Below are 18735 nucleotides of genomic sequence, written 5' to 3' on the forward strand. Positions count from 1 at the left end.
TTCTGTATGATAGTGTAGAGTGAGCGGGTGACATTGTGCATCTATTTGTTAAAGCCCATAGAATGTACAACACAGAGCGTGAGCCTTAATGTAAACTATGGGCTTCAGTTAACAACAACAACGACAATAATAATAGAGCGGCTCCTAGTAACTGCCTGCGCAGCAGGGTGGTCTGAGGCCTCTGAGTAGGTATGTCCCCACAAAAGCCTGACGAGTAAGGTGACTGGATGAGTGTGTGCCCCTACAGGCATGTGGGACCCCTCCACACCCCCCCATGCTGCCTTGCTCCCCTGGTACCCGCATGCTCCCCGGCCAGAACACCCAACAGCCACGGTGAGCTTCTGCCGATACCTGGCTGAGGGGCCCGAAGCTGCCTTTGCGGCCGACTGTGGAGAGCTCTCCCAGTTCTGACAAAGGCCGGAGCCCCAGCGGCTTCTTTTTCTTTAGTCCTCACCGGAGGATGTTGTCCCATTGGCTTTTAGAGAGAGTGGGAGCGGGAGGGAGAGACAGAGAGAAACACCCATGTGAGAGAGAGACATCGGTTGGTTGCCTCCCGCTGCCCCTGACCAGGGCCGGGCAACTGAGGTACCTGCCCTTGACTGGAATCGAAGCCGGGACCCTTCAGTCCACAGGCTGATGCTCTGTCCACCGAGCCAAACTGGCTCGGGCCCCAGGGACTTCTTGAGTGGCTCTTTGGTGCCTCTGGGCAGGGTGGTCATTTTTCCAGAGATGGGAAGAGAGAAGCCTCTGTGTTGTCTTGGGTGAGGGACATTGAGGGGTACCCCCTCCCCAGGAAGTGGGGCACCTGGAGGAAGAGGGAGAGAAACTGCTCACAGGCCTCCTGGTCACAGGAAGGCTTGTCTGTCTTCTGTGTTTGGCTCCAGATGTGACAGCCCCACAGCTGTCCTGGCTCCTCCCGGCCGGGCCTCACAGTGTCCTCTCCCCCAGGTTGTGAAGCCCAGCCCCCGGACGGAAGCGCCATCCCTCCTGCGTGCCCGGGGGCGGAGCCTGAAGCTGGTGCGGCCCAAAGCCCTGCTGGACAACTGCTTTCGGGTCATGGAGCTGCTGTACTGCTCCTGCTGTAAGGAGCCCGGGGTGGGTGGGAGGGGCTGGGCCGGGCGGGGGGACGGGGGGCCAGAGCTGGCACCCTCCTGGGTGTGCCCTCCGCTCCGCAGGGCGACGGGCCATTTCTGGAAGCTGAGATGGGCTCTGGGTGTGGGAACAGGAGCAATAGGGCTCGGACTGGGGACAAGGTGAGTGCTGACCACTCCTGCGGTTTTTCCCCTCTCCCCTGCAGGTAAAGAAACATCCATCCTCAATTGGCAGGACTGTAAGGTGCCCAGCCCTCAGCCCCACAGCCCAGAGCCCCCGTCGCAGTGTGTGGCCGCCTAGCTGTGCGCCCCAGCAGCCTGCTCCCTGGCCCGCTCCGGCTCCAGGGCCACCAGGCTCGCTGTAGCTCCTGAGGGCAGAGGGAGGCCTCCTGCCCAGCGCCCGGTGAGGCGCTCCCACCTCGGACCGGGCCTGAGATGTCGCTGGGTAGTGGGGGCGCCCCCCCTTGGGAGAGGCCCAGGGAGGGCGTTTTTCCTTTGGGGGGATCCTGTGAGGAGGTGGGGTGGGGAAGGCTCAGCTTCCCACCCTCAGTGCCTCACAAGGTCTCTCAGGGAGTTTGGGGGGCCTGGGGACACCTAGAGGTGAACAGGACAGCTCGCGGCCCCTCCTGGCACCGACCAGGAGCTGAGCCAGGTGGGCAGGTGGGCGTGGAGGACACAGGACTCAGCCAGGCTGGGGAGAGGGCAGAGCCAAATGCCGTATCTTGCCACAGTGGGTTCTCTGCCAGTTCATTTTTTTTCTATTAAACACCCACTTTATTTTGTTTTCATTTGTTTTGCTTTGCATCTGGGAGGGTGAACCTGCGAGTCCCTCCCTCCCTCCCCTCCTGCTCCAGCCCACGTGTGGCTGGGAAGGGCTGGAGGGCCAGGGCCTGGGGGTGCCGTCTGGCAGAGCCTGGCTGGGCGCTAGAATGGTGGGCATTTGAGGGACTGAATTCCTGCAGCCCCGCCCCAGGGGGCTGACCCTGCAGTGCCTTAGCCCTCCCGCCCCCTGGCTGCCCTGACAGCCCCGGCAGGGATGGAGCGGAAGCCTGCCACGGTGTAGGTCCCGGCACAGCCCTGGCCGCTCCTGCCCCTGCTGCGGAGCCCTGGTTCCGGGGAGCCCCGCTCGCAGGCTGGGATCCAGGTAGGAAAGGGTGGGGTGCAGGGGTGCTGCAGGCAGGGGAGCAGCGGGGAGGCAGGAAGCCAGGCGAGGCAGGTGTTAATTACAGTACAACTTTATTAATACTGGATCTTCACAGTGCATTGTTACTTGTAGCCGTGACTATTAAATCAGGGGCAGGGTGGCTGGAGGGCGAGGAGTGGAGAGGATAATTTATTCGAAACCAAAACCCACAGGAAAGAAAGGAAATGGTTCAGATGGGATGAGGCGAAGGGAAGAAAGGCTGAGTGGGAGGCAGGAGGGAGGCCTGGGGTAGGGAAATAAATTAAAAGAAGGAACAAGTTAACAACAGCACCAGAAAAGTTACTTCAGTCAAAAGACTTTGAAAAGAATGCCTCTGTACAAAATGAAAAATAAAACAGACGTAAAGTCCCCAACCGAAGTCTGACGCGGGATGGCTGGCTCGGATCCCGGGGGTGGTCACTAAATGGATGAGAGGCGGTCAGGGGATGAGTTAGTTATGTACAGCCCCGGGGTGGCTGGGAGGGGAGGGGGACGAGCAAGGTGGGGCACACCCTCCCTGAACCTCCAAAGCCCCCCCCCGCCCGGAGGCAAGTTTTTCCTCTGGGGGCACAAGGACCCAGCCTCCCCCCAATGCTCCGTGCCCTGCTCCCATCACACATCCTGCATCCTCCTCCCAGGCCACGCCTGACAGCCGAGGGAGGGGGCGGTGTCACCCGCTCCGGGGCCGCCCAGACTGGCCACCTGCTCTCCGGCCCTCAGGCCCCCTTCGCCCCGGGCCCCCCTTCGCCCCGGGGTTGGCCCGGGCACTCAGCAAGCTTGTGCTGACCTAGCGACTTACAGGTACCTTCTCCATCATCCCCGGAGCCGGGGCTCCCTCCACTCGGAGGTGGCCTTGGTTCCCCTGCCCCACCTGGATCCCAGCACAAGAACCACCAAGACCTCCAGCTGGGAGACTCCGACCAACCCCGTCCCGTCCAGACCAGGTAACGCTGACCCACCCAGGAGGCCCCTGCCCTGGCCCTGCCACCCGCGCCCAGCTCTGCGGGCCTCGGGGAGCCCTCCTCTCCGGAGGCGCACCTGCTTTTACCTTAGAGTTGGCACAACGTGGTGCATGGAGGGTGAGGGATGCATCCTGGGTTGGCGTCTCCTCTGGCAACAGAGAGTCAAAGCCAATCTCCCCGGACTTCCCTCAGCCCGGCCTGGCCAGAGGACCCCACCCCCGACCAGCCGGACGCCCTTGATTTGGCTCCAGGCTGGAGAGAACAGCTATCAATCACTGGGCTTTGGGGGAGCCGATGGGTCCTCCTCCTCCTGCCATGGGCCCACCAGACCACGGCGGGGCCCTGTCCCTCAGGCACTCTTGGACACACCCTGTATCGTCCACCCTGTCCCCACACACAGTCCTTGTCCAGGCAGCTCCACTTTATTATACTCGTAAAATCACCCCCCACCCCCAAAGGTGGCTGCAGCTGTGAGCCAAGCGCCACCCGAATTAGGCCTGATGTGCCCAATCGACGGGGGCTGGCCCCCTCACCCAGAGCCTCTGACTCCTTCCCTGCCCCCCAACCCAGCCCCTCCAGGCAGGCTCCCTGCATTTTCTCCCGGAGACTGGGCCCTAGGCCCCTAGCCCCCGTGGCGGGCTGGCCTCCCAACTTCACTTGCCCCTGAGACCACCACCATCCGCTCACCTCTTCAGTCACACCTGCTACCTTAGCTGATTGGGCGCCTGGCCCCTACAGCCTCCCTCAGGGAGAGGCAGGGGAGGGGAGGAGAAGGGCTCAGTTCAGAAAGGCCCGAGGCACTGCGGGCCCTGGGCGAAGCCAACAGGTTAGCTAGGCTGTGGCACCGCAGCCCAGCCCAGGCCACGGGCAGGGGAGCCGCTCGGGGCTCGCTGAGATGGGGAAGGCAGGGCCTGCGGGGAGGGGGAGATGGGACAGATAGGCAAGGACAGTATAAAATGGGCTCCCAATCCAGTTCCAGGCCGGCAGCTCCGTCGCCGTGAGGTCTGTAAGAAGTCACTTTCTGTGTCCATGTTGAGTCCTCCTCGAAGTGGCTCTGCCTTGTGACTTGAGGAGAAAAGGCTTGCCTGGCTCTGCTCTCCTGGCTGGGCAGCTGCCTCGCTCGCACGGGGCCAGAAGGCGGAGGGCGGCGCCATCACAAGATGCGGGGCGCCGACCTGTCGTTGGTGACGGTCCTGCGGAGCCGCACCCCCCGCCGGATGGCCACCAGCATGTCTTCAGCCGGGGCGTCGCCGGGGGCTGCTGTGGGCGGGGTGGGCGTCCCCTCCGTGGGGGTGGCCGACAGGGCGGTGGGGAAGGGGAACTGGCCCTCGCCCAGGGCATGGGCGCCGGCCACCAGCTCGCCGAGCTTCTCCACCAGGCTGTGCCGGTTGGCGGCCAGCTGCTGCTGCTCCTCGTCCTCGGCCCCCGGCCCGGGGTAGCCGGCAGGCTCGGGGGTCGGGCTGGCCCAGGCCGTGTTGGGCAGGCTCAGCCTCTTGGGGGAGGCCTTCACCAGGTCCGGCGCCAGGGGCGAGGCGGCCTCGTCGCCATAGAAGACGCACTCCTCGCTGCCCGCCCGCGTGGGCCCCGCGTAGCTGGGGGAGTCGGGCACCGTGGGTGTCTTCACGGGGACGATGGGCGGCCTGATGGGGATGGGGCCGGCGCTGGACAGGGCGCGGCGCACGGTGGGCTTCGTGGAGGGCGTTCGGCGGATGGTGGCCACGCCGGGGGGTGCGCCCGAGGCGGTGGGCAGCCCGGCGGTGGGCAGCCCGGCGGTGGAGGCCGGGCGCTTGGTCTGGAGCAGGCGGCGGTAGTTCTGGGCGATGTTGCTGTTGCGAGGGATGGTGGATGACTTGTCGAACTCGGGCGGGCCCTCGCCGTCGGCGTCCCCATTCACCGAGTAGCAGTCGTAGTCGGAGCCTGGGGGCACGGGATGCAGTGGGCCGGGGCCAGGGGGCCGCCGGCCCGGGACCCCGCCCCAGCCCCGGGGCCTACCTTGGGAGGGGATGGTGTCCTCCGAGCAGGAGGGCGTGGTGGTCTGCGTGCTGTAGCCGCTGGAGTACTGCAGCGAGTCCCGGCTGCTCTTCTGGTGCTCCAGGCTCAGGCCGCGGGTCAGCACCATGGCCAGGTCACTGGCCGCCGGGGACACCTCCTCACCGTGCTGGGGGGTAAGACTGCAGGCTGAGCCTCGCTCCCCTGCAGCCCCCCTCAACCTGGACTCCAGGGAGCGCCCGCCAGGGGCAGAGCCGGCACCGGTCTGGGGGTGAAGGTGGGGCCCGGCTGGGGTGCCCAGGGAGCCGCCGCCTACCTTGGCTGCAATGGTGGCAGGGGACATGCGGGGTCGGGGCGCTTCGTCTCCGCCGGGGCCCAGGCTGCCCCCGCTGGCCGGGCCTGGCTCCGTGTCTCTCAGGAGCTCCACGCGGTCCTTCCTCCGCTGCAGGGTGGAGGGCTGCTCGTGGGGGCCGGCCTTGGCCCAGTCCTGCAGGGCATGGCAGGCGGGTCAGGGGGCCCCTCGCTGTAGTTGAGGGTCAGGGTTTCCGGCCCAAGCGGGGCCTCAGGCTCCCAATCACGGACCAAGTATGGCGGGTGCTGTGCGCCCTCCGCCCCGCCAGGGGCAGGGGCAGGCTAACAGGTCCCCGGAGGGAAAGACATGAGTGTGTGGGGAGGGGCTGCGTGCACCACCGCTGGGTGGACCGGGCCCTCCCTGCGCCCGGTAGCAGGTGGGAGCACTGACCGAGGTGGGGGAGCTGCACTCGCTAACGGACTGGCAGGTTTCCGAGGCCTCGGAGGACGCAGAGCTGGAGGACTTCTGCCATGCAGCGGCGGGGAGGCCGGAGGAGAGAACAGAGCTGGTCATGGCGGCATGCAGCGGGGGTCCCACCAGCACCCGCCCCGCCACACGCCCCCCACCAGGGCCACAGCTGAGAGCACCCGCAGCGGAACGCAGCACCAGAGCACACACCACCAGCTCTGACGCCCCCCCCCCCCCCGGCCCATTCTGAGAATGAGTGACAGGCCTGCAGCTGGCGGCCTGGATGTGTGGGCAAGGGAACGAGAGACAGGGCGGCAGCAGGGGGTCTGGCGTGAGCAGCTGGCTGGTGGTGTCGGCTTTCTGAGAAGGGCCGGCCTGGGGAAGGGTGGGGTCCAGAGTTCCCTCCGGCACCTGTTAAGCTGAGCTGCCTGTTAGGCATCCACTCACGGCGGCCACTGTATTTACAAGTCAGGGGTTCGGGGAGAAGTCGGGGTTGGAGCCACAAATGCAGCGACCGTGGGACAGAATGAGGTCACCTCGTGGTGAGAGGAGCTAGAGAAAAGGTTGGAGGCCCTCAGGCCGCCAGTCTGTGGCTGGGAAGAGGAAGGTCCAGCCAAGGAGAGTGACGAGAGCCGCTGGTGAGGGAGGAAACAAGCAGGTGACACCTGGGATCAGTGGAGGAAGCAGGGTCAGCTGTGCCGCGGGGGGTGGGGGCGCAGATGAGGGCCCTCGAGAGCCGTTTCAGTAGAATGTGGGAGCAGAAGTCCCTGTGGGAGGCCCCAACTCAACTCAAAACAAAATGAACAAAAGACAAGCACGGGCAGACACAGGGCAGATGCTCAGTGAGAATTAAAAAAAAAAAGGATGAGGAAAACTCAGCACTTAGTCATGAAAAAAACCCAAAACAAAACCGACCACACTCAAACTGGGAATAGAAAGGGCCTTCCTCACTCTGCTAAAGAGCAGCTATGAAAACATTGCTGCTTTTCTGCCGTGGCCGGGTAGCTCAGCTGGTTAGAGCATCGTCTCAGGACCCCAAGGTTGGGGGTTCGATCCCCGGTCAGGGCACATACAAGAAGCAACCACTGACTGCATGAGTAAGTGGGACAACAAATCTCTGTTTCTCTCTCTCAAATCAATAAAATGTTTTTAAAATGGCGATCTTTCTCTCTGGGGTTGGGAGTGAATGGGAAGTGAGGTAGAGACGGGCGGTGCAGACAACGCTTTGAGAAGTTGTGCTGTGAAGGGGACTTGATGGCGGGAGGTGGGGGGCGGGGAGGAGGGCCTTTAAGATGATCCCAGAGCTTGTCTGTGTGATGACAGGAAGGAGCCGGCACAGGGAGGGGTCAGTGCCACGGGGACATCCTTGGGCAGGAGAGCAGAGATGCGTGCTGAGCCCCAGTGGAAGCCCGGGCACGCGGCCTGACCCCCGCTGTCCATCTCACGGAGGCGGCGGGAACTGGGCCTCCCCCGCGAGAGCCTTAGGCCCGTCTCAGGTTTGGAGTGAGCCGGCCCGCTGCCCACCCAGCTCCCGGGGCCCGAAGGGAGCAGGCGAGGACGCGGGGCCACAAGCCTCCTGCTGACACGGCCGGGCCGTGTGGCCGCTCCAAGACCGTCCCCACGTCCCCTTAGAGCCTTGAGGCGGTGAACCCGGTTCGTCCCCAGTGGGGCGGCCCCACACGCGGACAGCCCAAGGCTGGCAGGAGGCCGGACACCCCCTCACCTGGCTGGTGATGTCTGAAGGCATGGGCGAGGGAGGCTTGGAGTAGGCAGCATCCTGGGAGACGAAGCCCGAGTCGTGGGAGGAGATGCTGGAGAGGCGGGCGGTGGCGGTGGCTGGCTGCGCCAGGCTGCGGTAGCGACAGGTGGAACTGGGTGAGTATGTTTGGGCGCCCCCAGGCCACGGGGCTCCGCCACCCTTGGCACTGCCACTGCTGCTGGGGGCGCTGGGGGAGTGAACGGGGGGACAGCAGCCAGACAGGGAGACACAGGGGTGTGTGTGGGAGGGAAGGTGAAAGACGGGGGTGGGAGACAGGTGAGGGGCAGAGGAAGGAAAAGACAATGTTAGACTACAAGGTCCTGAGACCCAGGTGCCAGGGGAGCTGGGTTCTGGGGCCGTGGGACAGGGTGGGCCTGGGCAGAGGACAGCACCAGAGACCCCCGGGGTGAGGGCACGCCGGGGGGGAGGCGGGCTCTCTGCCTCCTATGCTGCCCTTAGAGCAGGAGGCCTTAGGTTAACGAGGAAACTGAGTCACCAGGCGCCAGCTTCCAGTTGCGCTAGGACCAGACACCAGTCTGATTCTTTCCACACTGTCCTCTGCAAGTCCGACTGCCATCAAACCCTAATTGGATTTGTGGCCCGCCACTGCCTCGTCCTCCACCCCGAGGGTGTCCAGCCCTGCCGCTCACATCCTCTGCACCCCGCTGCACCCCCGGGCGATGTAGGCTGCCTTCCTGAGTGTGATCCTGACCCCCCCCCAAGCCCTGTCTCTGGTCAGGGGTGTCTCTGCAATCAACACTCCCTCCTGTGATGCCGACACCCGGGTCCAGTAGACCCGGGCCCTCCTCTCCCTGCAGGAGTGGTGCCCAGCCAGAGGGGGTGCTGGGGAAGGGGTGCCCGGCCCAGGGGGCTCCCCCAGAACGAGAAACTTGCTCTGTGCTCACTGCCTTCCCACCCAAGGAGCCTCGATCCTTACGTATCTTCTCCATGTCCTGCCCTGGTGCCCAGCGAGACCCGGGGCCAGGCTGGGGTTCGGGCCCGTGGCGGCTGCCCAGGCACCAGCTCTTGGGAACCAGCCAGCTGGAGCGTCTGTCAGCTGGCGGCCTCAGCACATGCTTCCAGAAGCCTCCACGCCTCTCCCCAACCTTAGATTCTTAGGATTCCCCCAGCCTGCGCTGGGCCTGGCAGAGTCAATGGTTACCTGCTCTGCTGGGACTCTGGGTCTTAGGTCTCAGTTTCCCCTTCTATGAAACGGGGACAACCCCTTACCCAACACAGTGCGTTAGGAGTCAGTACAGAAAACGCATGAGGCACCGAGCACGGCCCCAGGCATGGGTTGTTGCTCCATAAATGCAGCTGCTCCTGCACAGACCCCTCCCCCGGCCCCACGGCAGCCCCGTGCTGGGTGTACTCTTCCTCTACATCTGCAAATCCCTCAGTGACGCAGGAACTGTGTGAATCGTGGGGCCCCGGAGCAACTCTTGATGCAGTTTTGGTGGGAGCCTCCCCGTGCCTGCGCCCCCCACTGACCTGCACATGCTGGACTTGCGGGAGCTGGAGCTGCTGGGCGACGAGGGTGGGGTCTGGTAGGACCAGCTGTAGTCCGAGCCCTTCAGGTCTTTGATCACCTGGACAGGGACAGGGACAGGAATGGAGGTCGTGGGCCTTATCATTTCTTGGGGTCCCCCAGGGGGCTGGTAGGCCCAGGGCCCTCCTACTCTCGTCTCAACCGAGAACCCGGCCCCAGCGGGAGACCCCCAGGAGTTTGAAGCCCCGCTAGCCCTTTCCTAATAAAAGCTCCTTCCTTGGGGCGGGAAGCAAGGCTGCCAGAGGGCTGGGGCGATGCCTGGCAGGTTCCACCCTGTTCCTCAGGGACGCTGCCCAGGGGGCCAGGCTCAGTCCACACACAGTCAGCTCTGAGCCCGGCCCGGGCCAGGCTGGGGATAGGGCAGAAGCAGGGCCCCTGAGGACACGCTGTCGCTGGCAGGGAAGTCAGGGGAGAGTGACCATAAAGGACACCAGGGGGTTTGAATCCCGGCTCTGTGTGCCCCTCAGGCAAGTTCTAGACCCCTCCGAGCCTCCTGTCTTGGCGGGGGATGCGCTGATGGCCGTGGGAAGTGCTGGGCACTGCGAGTGCCCAGGAAGAGCGATGCCGCAGGCTGCCCGGGACTGACCCTGGCGCAGTGGGAGCAGGGTGGGGGGCGAGGCGGGCAGGGTCAGGGCCAAGCCCCATGAATCCGGGACTTCTGTCCATCTGCACTCAGTCTGAGCCCCTACTGGGTCCTGGGGGACATCACCTCTCACCTGGGCAGGTGCCCCTGGGTGCCCCACAGTGGGTGTCAGGACATGTCCGGTCCTTTGTCCTCAGCTGTCTCCCCCAAATGCGGTCCCCCTTTCTCCTCTACTGCCCCCAGCCAAGGGCGGGCTGTCCCCTCGCGTCCTTTCCCTGTGCCCAGGCCTGACCATACCTGCTCGCTGGCAGGCGGCAGCTTGTGGGGCTCTGCGGTTAGCACCACCAGGTCGTCGATGATGCCCTGCAGGTGGGTGATCTCTCCCAGCATGGTCAGCTCGCCGTTCTGAGGAAGAAGTGAGTGAGGGCCGCTGGCCCTGCCCCCTGCCCGTGCCTGCCCACCTGGGGGAACAGGCCTCACCTGGCCCCTCCTCCCTCACCCTTCCCCCACAGACAGTGCTGCTGGGCCTGCAGGAGGCCAGGCCTGCACAGCCGGGGGCCGGCGTGACCGTCTGCCAGACACACAGGTGATGATGAGCTGAGACAGGCCTTTGGGTAGGAGTGTTTAGCACTGGACACACCCAGCTAGGGACCACCGAGAGTGGCCTTTCTCCAAGGTCAAGGGGTCAACCCTGGGCCTGGCCCAGCCCGCTGACACCAAGTCACCAACAAGAACTCACGGCCCTGGAGATCCCAGTTCGATTCCCGGCCGGGGCACATGCCTGGGTTGCGGGCTCGATCCCCAGTGGGGGGTGTGTAGGAGGCAGCCCATAAGTGATTCTCTCTCACCATTTATGTTTTTCTCTCTCTCCCTCTCAATAAAAATATATTAAAAAACAAAAGAAGGGCGCATGCCCAGTAGTTCCCAAATCCTGATTCTTGGATGTGGTGATGGGAGCACCCAAGGGGACCCCAGCCAGGCCAAGGGTGGGATGCCCAATGCCACGCTGCCCCAGGGACCCACCACCACAGGCTGCAGGAAGGTGATGAAGGTGCAGAAGCGGCCGCGCTCCTCGATCAGGGCCCGGCGCACCGCCTGCTTCTCCGTCTCCTCCAGCAGCAGGTACATGTCGTTGACGTCCTGCAGGGCGCTGTCCAGCTGGGGCTGCAGGTCGCCTTTCCCTGGAGGGTGGGGAGGAGAGGCCGCGCTGGGGACCCAGCCCGTTGGCTGCATCCATGGCTCAGGCCCCGTGGTGGTGTCCCTGGCTGGGGGCTGGGCACTGCCATGGGGGCCAGGGACCTGGGGAGGGCAGTCAGGACTCCGGGACTTGTAGAGGGACTGGTCCCCAGAGCAGGCAAAGAAGACGGACAGACAGACAGACATGTACACAGGAAAGACACCAAAGCTGCAAAGCCACCCAGACCCTGGGGCGGGCAGAGTCCTGGGCAGCGCCAGGGCCCCCCTTGGAACAGCTGTGCTCGGGGGGGCCCAGAGGAGACCTCCACCCCCCAGGACTCTCACTGCCTGCAGGAGGCACCCTCTCGCCTCCTAGGGTACTGGAGCGGGTAGGGGTGGGCAAAGTAGAGCATGGGGCTCAGCTGTCCTCCAGGCCCTGTCAGGAGAGCAGGGGCTGGGCTCTGGGAGCAGGGAGAGGGGTGTCTCCATGTGGGCCCCCCTCAGCTCAGGGAGCAATGCACAGGACAGCAATGGCAACACCAAGAAGCAGTGAGAGGCAGAGAGAGGCGAGAAGAGGATGTAGAGGAGCAATGAGACAGGAAGTGGGGAGGTGACAGGTAAGAATTCTGGGTGGCGGGCGGGTGGGGGCAAGACAGACAAGGCCTGTGCCCCCACCCCCCCAGGGCGGTCCAACCCCTCTTGACCTGGCAGACTGACCCAGCAGTGGCCCCGGAGTCATCCCTGGCCACAGGGCCCCCGGGGAACTGTGCCCCAGGCCCCTCCCTCACTAGGCCGACCTCCTCAGCTGGGAGAAGCTCTTTCCAATGGCCCTGAGCTGGGGAGACAGACAAATGCGACAAGGACGGGAGAAGCAGCTGGAGAGATGGACATTTGACTTACCAAGTAGCTCTACAGGAAGGATGTGGAAGGAAGAGGAGAGACAGAGAAAGAGAGAATGTGTGAAAGACAGCCGATGGACAGAGCCACTCCGGGGCGGGGGAGGGAGGGGGGAGGGGGGAGTGTATGTGCGCGTGGGCCGGTGGAGCCTCCGGCCACCTCCTGAGAGGGGAGGTTGGGGCCTGGTCTGGGTGCAGGGAGGCTCCCTCTGTCCCACCCAACAGGGCGGAGGGTCTTGTGTCCAGGATAGGGCCCCTCTGGCCAGGATGATGCCCTGGGAAACCCCAGAGGGCAGTGGGGTCCATGGAGTGGGGGTCCAGGGGGCTGTGCCCGGACGGGCAGCTCTGGGCTCTACCTTTGCGTGCTTTCTTCTGCAGCTTCAGCGTGTCTGAAGACTTCTTCTTGATCTCATGCCGGGCCCGTTTGTACTCTGCAGGTGACGAGAGAGGAGAGCTGTGCTGGGGTCTCTGCCGTGTGGGGGTGGGAACCCGGGGGAGCCCCAGCCTCACCTTTCGCGTGGTCCTTGTCCAACTGGTTGACGGACTTCTTCCAGTCCTCGATGCGCTCCTGCAGCGGGTTGATGAGGCTCTCCAGCAGGGCGCTGCGGACACGGGTGTGCAGGTCAGGGCCAGCAGGGGTGTCTCCTGCGACACCCCTGCCCGCCCGCGGCGCCCACTCACTTGGTGAACTGCCGCAGCTTGGTCTCGATGCTGCGGTGGCGCATGCACATGCGCGTGAGCGCCGAGCCGATGTCCCGTGTGGCCCCTGGCGAGGCAAGCGCGTGGCATGGGAAAGGGCCCATCGGGACCTCTGCACTCCCGGCCTTGGCCACGAGGGGGCGCGCTGGCCTGCGAAGGCCAGGCCGCGTCCCGCCCATCCTGTCCCCAGCATCCCACAATCCTGCGGGTCCGTCCCATGGGGCATTTGATCTTCCCCAGGAGTTACCGAGCCCCACCAAGACCCTGCCCATGCCGGCCATGCCAGCCTTCTGCAGTTGCAGGTGCTGTTGTGGTCAGGAGCCCTTCGCTCAGCTGGGAGAGGTCAGAACCAAAGACAGCCAAAGAGCCAGCCCAGGTCCCCTCCCCCACCAGGAACCACCCCAGGTGTGCCCAGATGCAGGTGTGAGTCCCAGCACCAGCCCACTGCCTTGGTTCTCACCACCTGAAGGAACAGGGGACCCAGGTCCCCGCTCCTCAGACCAGAAAGCAAAGGAGACGCCAGAGCCAACAGGGAAGGCTCACTGCCCCGTGTCCCTCTGAGGGCAGAGGAGGGGGTGGAAAGTCGCCATACTCAGACCCACTGTACAGACGGTGAACAACTGTGGCTGAGGGGTCAAAGGGCGCCCCATAGCAAGAACGGAAGCCCCTGTGACGTCCCTGACGCCGTCACCCACTCCTGCTTGCGTGCCTCTGGTGACGAGAGGCTCCCTTTCTCAACAGCAGCCCCTTCCGTGAGGGAGCAGAACTCAAGATCCCGACTCTGGGCCTGGTGTCCTCTCCCTGGCCCACAGTCCCAGCCTCTGAGCCTCACCCGGGGCCCCCCAACCTCCGGCCGTGCCCCTCCCCACCTCGGGTGTTGGTGGCCATATCGGCCACTTTCTGGAAGGCGTCCAAGAAGGCCACAGCAGCCAGCACAGTGGTCCTGGGGAGATGGACAGTGGAGGGTCTGTGGGGAGGTGTCCTCACGTCCCCCGGCCCCTCCCGGGTCGGGGCGCCCAAGCAGCCTCACCTTAGCTGGGAGTGCAGCTTCGTGGCCTTGGAGTTGAAGTCCTCCCAGATGGGGTAGGAGCTCTGCGGAGGAGACGGGGAGGAAGTGAGGTGCCACAGGGCTGCCGGGCTCCCTTGCCCCCGGGAGAGGGAGGCTCCTGGGCCCTCTGGCGGGACAGAGGACCAAGGACGGAGGCGGGCGCAGGAGGAAGTCCTGGCCCTGGAACAGATGCCTCTGACAATCAGGAAGTTCGGCCTCCTGTCTACAGTCACATCCTCCCTCAAGGGAGGTGAAAACAGTAAATGGCAGGTGCTGTGTGCTCGGGGCTGCCCTGGGCCTGGCAGGGGATTTGGGCTGAGCCGCATGAAGGGCTCCATGTTCCCCCGGACGTGGCCCTGGATGCTCCCCATGGCACCGGGAGGGGCAGGGCTCAAGGCACTCCAGGTCTCTACTGGGGCCCCTGAGGGCCCTACTCTGTGCCCTGGAAGCTGCTGCCAGCCCAGCCAGCACCCATCCCGGCCAGCAGCAGTGGCTCCCAGGCCCGGGGAGGGTGTGACAGCCGCAGGGCCCGGCCAGCCTGCCCGGGACAGCCAGGCCCTGGGCTGAATGGGGCCTTGTGCGGCCAACAGAGCCACCTTTCTCCACCCCCGGCTCCCCTCCCTCCCCTCCTGGGGACACAGTGTGGCCTTTATCCCAGCCTGGCCCAAAGCTCCAAGTTGGCGGGGGGGGGGTCCCAGTAGGGAGGCCAGGCTCCTGGCGACCGAGCTGTCCAGTCTAATCAAGGGGCTCTTCCGGCTAACGTGCCTTCCCATGGCCGCTGGGTCTCGGAGAAACCTCAGCCCCGGCCCAAGGGCGGCTAACGTGCCTTCCCATGACCGCTGGGTCCTGGCCCAAGGGCCCCGTGGAGGCCTCAGCCTTAGAAAGGGAGCCGGGGGCCAGCAAAGCCCCAGCCCCACGGGTTTCCAACCCGCCCTGCCGTGTGGGATGAGGCGCTGTGGCTAATCCCAAGGAAAACGGGAGGCAGAGACCCTGCCCCGCCTGAGGGAGGCTTTGCTGGGCTGGAACCCCAGGGCAGCTCTGAAATGGCCTCTTCGGCCGAGGACAGCCTGCAGGGTGGACAGGAGACGGGGCGGCCTCTGGGAACCTCAGAAGCTCCCTCCCCTCCCAGCCCAGCCCAACCAGTGCCCAGGGAAAGCAAATATTTGAGAAGTTCACACAGGCTGGAGCTGGAGGGGGAAGGGGAGGCCGTGGGTGGGCGGCCACCACTGGGCACAGCTCAGGGGAAAGGGTCCTCCCTGGCAGGCCCGAGGGGCTGACCCTCACCTTGGCACCCCCAGGGGTCTTCTGAAAGGTGGCACCCCCCTACCATCGCCACCCCTCCAGCCCCTTGCTGAGATGAGACCTCCAGGGAGGAAAGACGATGCGAGGGGGTGGGGGTGGGGGTAGTGCAGCCGTCCTGGCCCCCAGGAAACCTCTGCAGGCCCCTGGGCAGCCTGAGAGAGCAAGGGACGAGGTGAAACCAGGCAGAGAAAAGTCCGTCCTCCCTACAGCTTCGACCCAGCCAGGCTCACTCCATCTCGGACCTTCCCAGCCTCGCTCTCTCGTGCAGAGGGGACAAGATGGGGCGTGGGGAGGCCAGGCCCAGTTCCTCCTCAGCAGATGGCCCGAGGACTCCACCCCCCCTGGGAATTCATAAAGGGCCCCAGAGGTGAAGATCTGAGGGGCCGGAGCAGCCAGCGTCCCGGAGCGCGTCCTCAGTCTTCCCTGGGCCCACGCCCGGCGGCAGGCTCTAAGACGCTGGGCTGTTCTCACTAGTGACAGTGATCGCTGCTGATCACGTGCCTGCGGAGTGCTGAGCCCTGTCACTGTGTGATCGCCTCGAATCCTTCCAACGGCCCTGTGGAATGAATACTGATCACCCCCATTCTAGAGACGAGAGGCTCGAGAGATGAAGGCTAGACTTGCCCGAGGCTGCCGAGTGGCAGTCAGGATCTGATCCCTGGCTGACGGGTCACTGCGGTCCAGGTAGAAGCTGCGGGGGGATGAGTCTCTGGGCATCCGGGTGGGGAGAGGCCAGGGACTGCAGGGATGGGAGAAACTCCCAGCTCGGCCCCCAGCACAGTGGTGGACAGGAGAAGGGGAAGGTGACACGCTTGTCCCTAGAGGTGTCCACGTGGGAGGGATACGACCCATGAGGAGGCCCTGGGGACCCTGGCCCTCGGAGACTCTGGGTGCTGGACGTGGTCTTAGCATTGGCTGTGCAGGTGAGTGACCCAGGCTACAACCCCAGAGAGAGGGTTTTCCAGGTGACCCTGGGCCAGGGACCCCTCTCTGAGCCTCGGTCTCCTCACCTGTAAGATCAGGATGGGAAGCATACCTCCTTCGTGGGGTCAGTGTAGAGCAAGCATGTTACACTCGTGGTCGGATGGTATACATGAGGCATGCGGCCCGTCGGGCCATGAGTTTGACATGCTTGGAGAGACCTGAGGAGGCACTGCCTGGAAAGCACTTAGCATGCGCCAACGCCTAGTAAGTGCGCAGTGAATGCTGGCTAACGGGGCCATGGGATCCCTCCCTCCCTGCCAGGAGCCCAGCCAGGGCCTCTGTGTCTGGGGGACACTCACCACTCCTGAGAGGGCAGGCAGAAGTTATGGCCCCGTTTTCCGGATGGGCCAGTGCTGGGAGGAGGCCCCATTCACTCGGCTGAGGGTGCTGCCCGGGCAGGTGGGGACCGAAGCAGAGCCCAGGTACGGAGCCCAGTCTGGCATTTTAGGCAAGTCCCTGCCCCTCTGTGGGCTTCAGTGGGCTTCCTGGCACCCAGAGGGCATCTGAGCCGAGTCCAACGAGGCACAGCAAGCAGGGAAAGCTCCTGAGAGCCCCCTCCCCACCCCTGAGTGGGTGCCCGCCTCCACACCCTTCCAGCTCCAGGCACAGCTCGGGGAGCCCTTCCCTCCAGCCCCCAAGCCAAGGTGTGGGCCCTCAGAAGGGCCAGGCTGGGCTGCGGTGGGGCCTGCGGACACGCTGTGGAGAAGCCTCATGGGGCAAGGTCATGCTCTTGACATGGCCACCCTCTGTGGAAGCCAGAGGCGGTCCCCTAAAGCCAGGTGATGGGCCTGCAGGTGGCCCAGTCCCCTGCTCTGTCCCTGGCCAGAACACATGCCTGTGTCACAGGTAGGGAATATGTGCGCTTGGCAATCACCCCAGGTGAAATCTCTCCCATTTTGCCTCCCCGTCAGAAAATCCTGCCTGAATCTCTTGCTGTAACCTGGGCCCGTTGGCTTCCGTCTTATCCCCAAGTTCCTTGCAGGTACACTGGAGAGGGAGAGAGGGTCCTACCTCTCTGAGCAAGAGCTGCTGCTCTCTGCAGTGCTTTGGAGAGGCTGCCAGCAGGAGGAGGGTGCCGGCCCTGGGAGTGGCTGGGGGGGGGGGGTGGTCCGGGCTGCCCGGTCCCAGAAGGAGATCCTGGTGCCAGGGCTGTGATGCCCACAGGGCAGGAGGAGCTGCTGAAGGCAGAGAGAGGCCAGCTCTCTTCCGGGCCAGAGGGGCTGAGGTAGATTTGCAAGGGATGACGGTCTTAGGGGAAGCACCCCGTATGGGGGTGGGGGGCACCTACAGGCTGCCTACCCGTAGTCCCAGGCCAGGGGGCTTCGGGCCCCTTGTGGGGAGCAGGTCCCTGGCAGCTGCCCGTGGGGCCCCCCACGCCTGTAACCCCCCACCTCCCCAGGGCCTGCCTGAGCACCTCAGTGAGTGGTTTCCTCCTGGGCCTGTGATGTCACCTGGGGTTGTGCTGTGTACTCGGAAGTGTGAGAGGCTGGGCGGGCGGGGGCTCTCGGAGTTCCCGTGGGAATCCAGTCCTCCTTTCTCCTTCCCCACCCCGAAGGAGAAGGGCAGGAACCGCTCCTGACCCCGTCCTGCCTGTCAGCCCGAGCCGGCCCTGCCACCTGGCCTCTTTGGGGAAGGATGCCCCTGGCCTCCTAGATCGACAAAGATGGGGTGAGGTCAGGGACAGTGTCTAACAGTCTCCTAAATGACCTTGAGTCATTCCCTGGCCTCGGTTTCCCCACCCGGTGAGCCAATGGTGGGCCAGGAATGGGTGGCCTGCTCCAGCTGACGGTGGGCAATGAGGGGAGGGGCTGGAGCTGAGGCCTGGGGTGGAGGTAGGGTAGGGAAGGCCCTCCCTCCCTTGGGGTTGCTCTGCCAATCCCACCCTTCTCCGCTCCTCCTCCCAAGGTAAGGACAGAGGCCTTGGTAGCAGGGACACTCAGCCGGGAGACCTTGGAGTTCTGCAGCTTGTTTTGGGGGGCCGAAGGGGGGGTGGTGACAGTCGCAGGGTCGGCACAGAGGGCAAGGCCGGTGGGGAAGGAGTTAACGGTTCTCCGCTTAATTATTTTCCCCTGCTTTGGTGGTGACAGCATGGACGGGGCGTCAAGGCCAGCCTTAGAGGTATGGGGGGGCCATGGTGGTGGTAGGGGGCGGAGGCCGGAGAGACCCGGACCTGTTAAAGGTCCATAGAGGCACCCCAGGAGCCAAACCTCATTCATGGTGTGAAGGTCTGGGGCGCAGGGAGCCCGGGTGTGCGCAGGCTCCGCTGGCGAACCCATGGGGGCGCTGCGCTTCGGATGACCCAGAGCATGGACCCTGGGGACCACACGGACACCCCGACACACGAGCACCCAGACAGGCGGCCGGGGACCCGGGCGCACAGCAGACGCAGGCCAGCCAAGGACACACAGACCCCGCGGCGCAGACAGCAGGGCACGGCGGCCGCCGCCGCGCGCCCCCAAGGGGACCCCGCACCCGCGCTCGCGCGCCCCGTTACCTTCATGTCGTTGACGATAGCCTGGAAGAGCCCGCCCAGGGCGCCGCACTCCTTCTCCGCCGTCTCCATGCTCGGGCTGGGCGGCGGGGCGCAGGCGGGTCGCGGGCAGCCGGCGGGAGAGCCGGGCCGCGGCGGGCGCTCGCTCCGGGCCCGGCCGGGCCTGCCGCCTCGGGGCGCTCTCAGCGGCCGGCAGCGCCGCGCTCGGGGGTCGCGGGCCGCCGCGGGGCGGCGCAGGCCATGGCGCGCGGGGCTGGCGGCGG

The 18735-nt window shown here is 64.9% G+C and overlaps 2 protein-coding genes across 3 annotated transcripts in view; one reads left to right on the top strand and one right to left on the bottom strand.

Annotated features, from left to right (window-relative positions):
• Positions 1-2130, top strand: part of IL34 (interleukin 34) — a 44135-nt gene extending 42005 nt beyond the window's left edge. Inside the window, 2 exon segments of the mRNA XM_079760062.1 lie at positions 949-1081; positions 1298-2130. Coding sequence (XP_079616188.1) covers positions 949-1081; positions 1298-1392 — 228 coding nt within the window. The 3' untranslated portion in view covers positions 1393-2130.
• A 191-nt stretch (positions 2131-2321) lies between these two features.
• On the bottom strand, positions 2322-18609 carry MTSS2 (MTSS I-BAR domain containing 2). 2 transcript variants are annotated; one of them, XM_079760059.1, is made up of 14 exons: positions 18476-18609; positions 13678-13739; positions 13517-13590; positions 12630-12714; positions 12459-12550; positions 12305-12379; positions 10900-11057; positions 10174-10281; positions 9236-9333; positions 7709-7931; positions 5968-6042; positions 5542-5712; positions 5229-5394; positions 2322-5153 (listed from the first exon to the last, which is right to left on the bottom strand). In XM_079760059.1, exons 1-14 carry the CDS (start codon positions 18542-18544, stop codon positions 4390-4392), a joined length of 2220 nt encoding a protein of 739 aa, XP_079616185.1. In that variant the 5' UTR covers positions 18545-18609; the 3' UTR covers positions 2322-4389. The 2 variants fall into 2 exon arrangements, with proteins under 2 accessions (XP_079616185.1, XP_079616186.1); XM_079760060.1 differs by having other exon boundaries at positions 2323-5153; positions 7709-7835.
• Between the last annotated feature and the right edge of the window lie 126 nt (positions 18610-18735).

Source organism: Cnephaeus nilssonii (genome assembly GCF_951640355.1).
Source record: "Cnephaeus nilssonii genome assembly, chromosome: 20".
Classification (NCBI taxonomy): Eukaryota; Metazoa; Chordata; class Mammalia; order Chiroptera; family Vespertilionidae; genus Cnephaeus; species Cnephaeus nilssonii.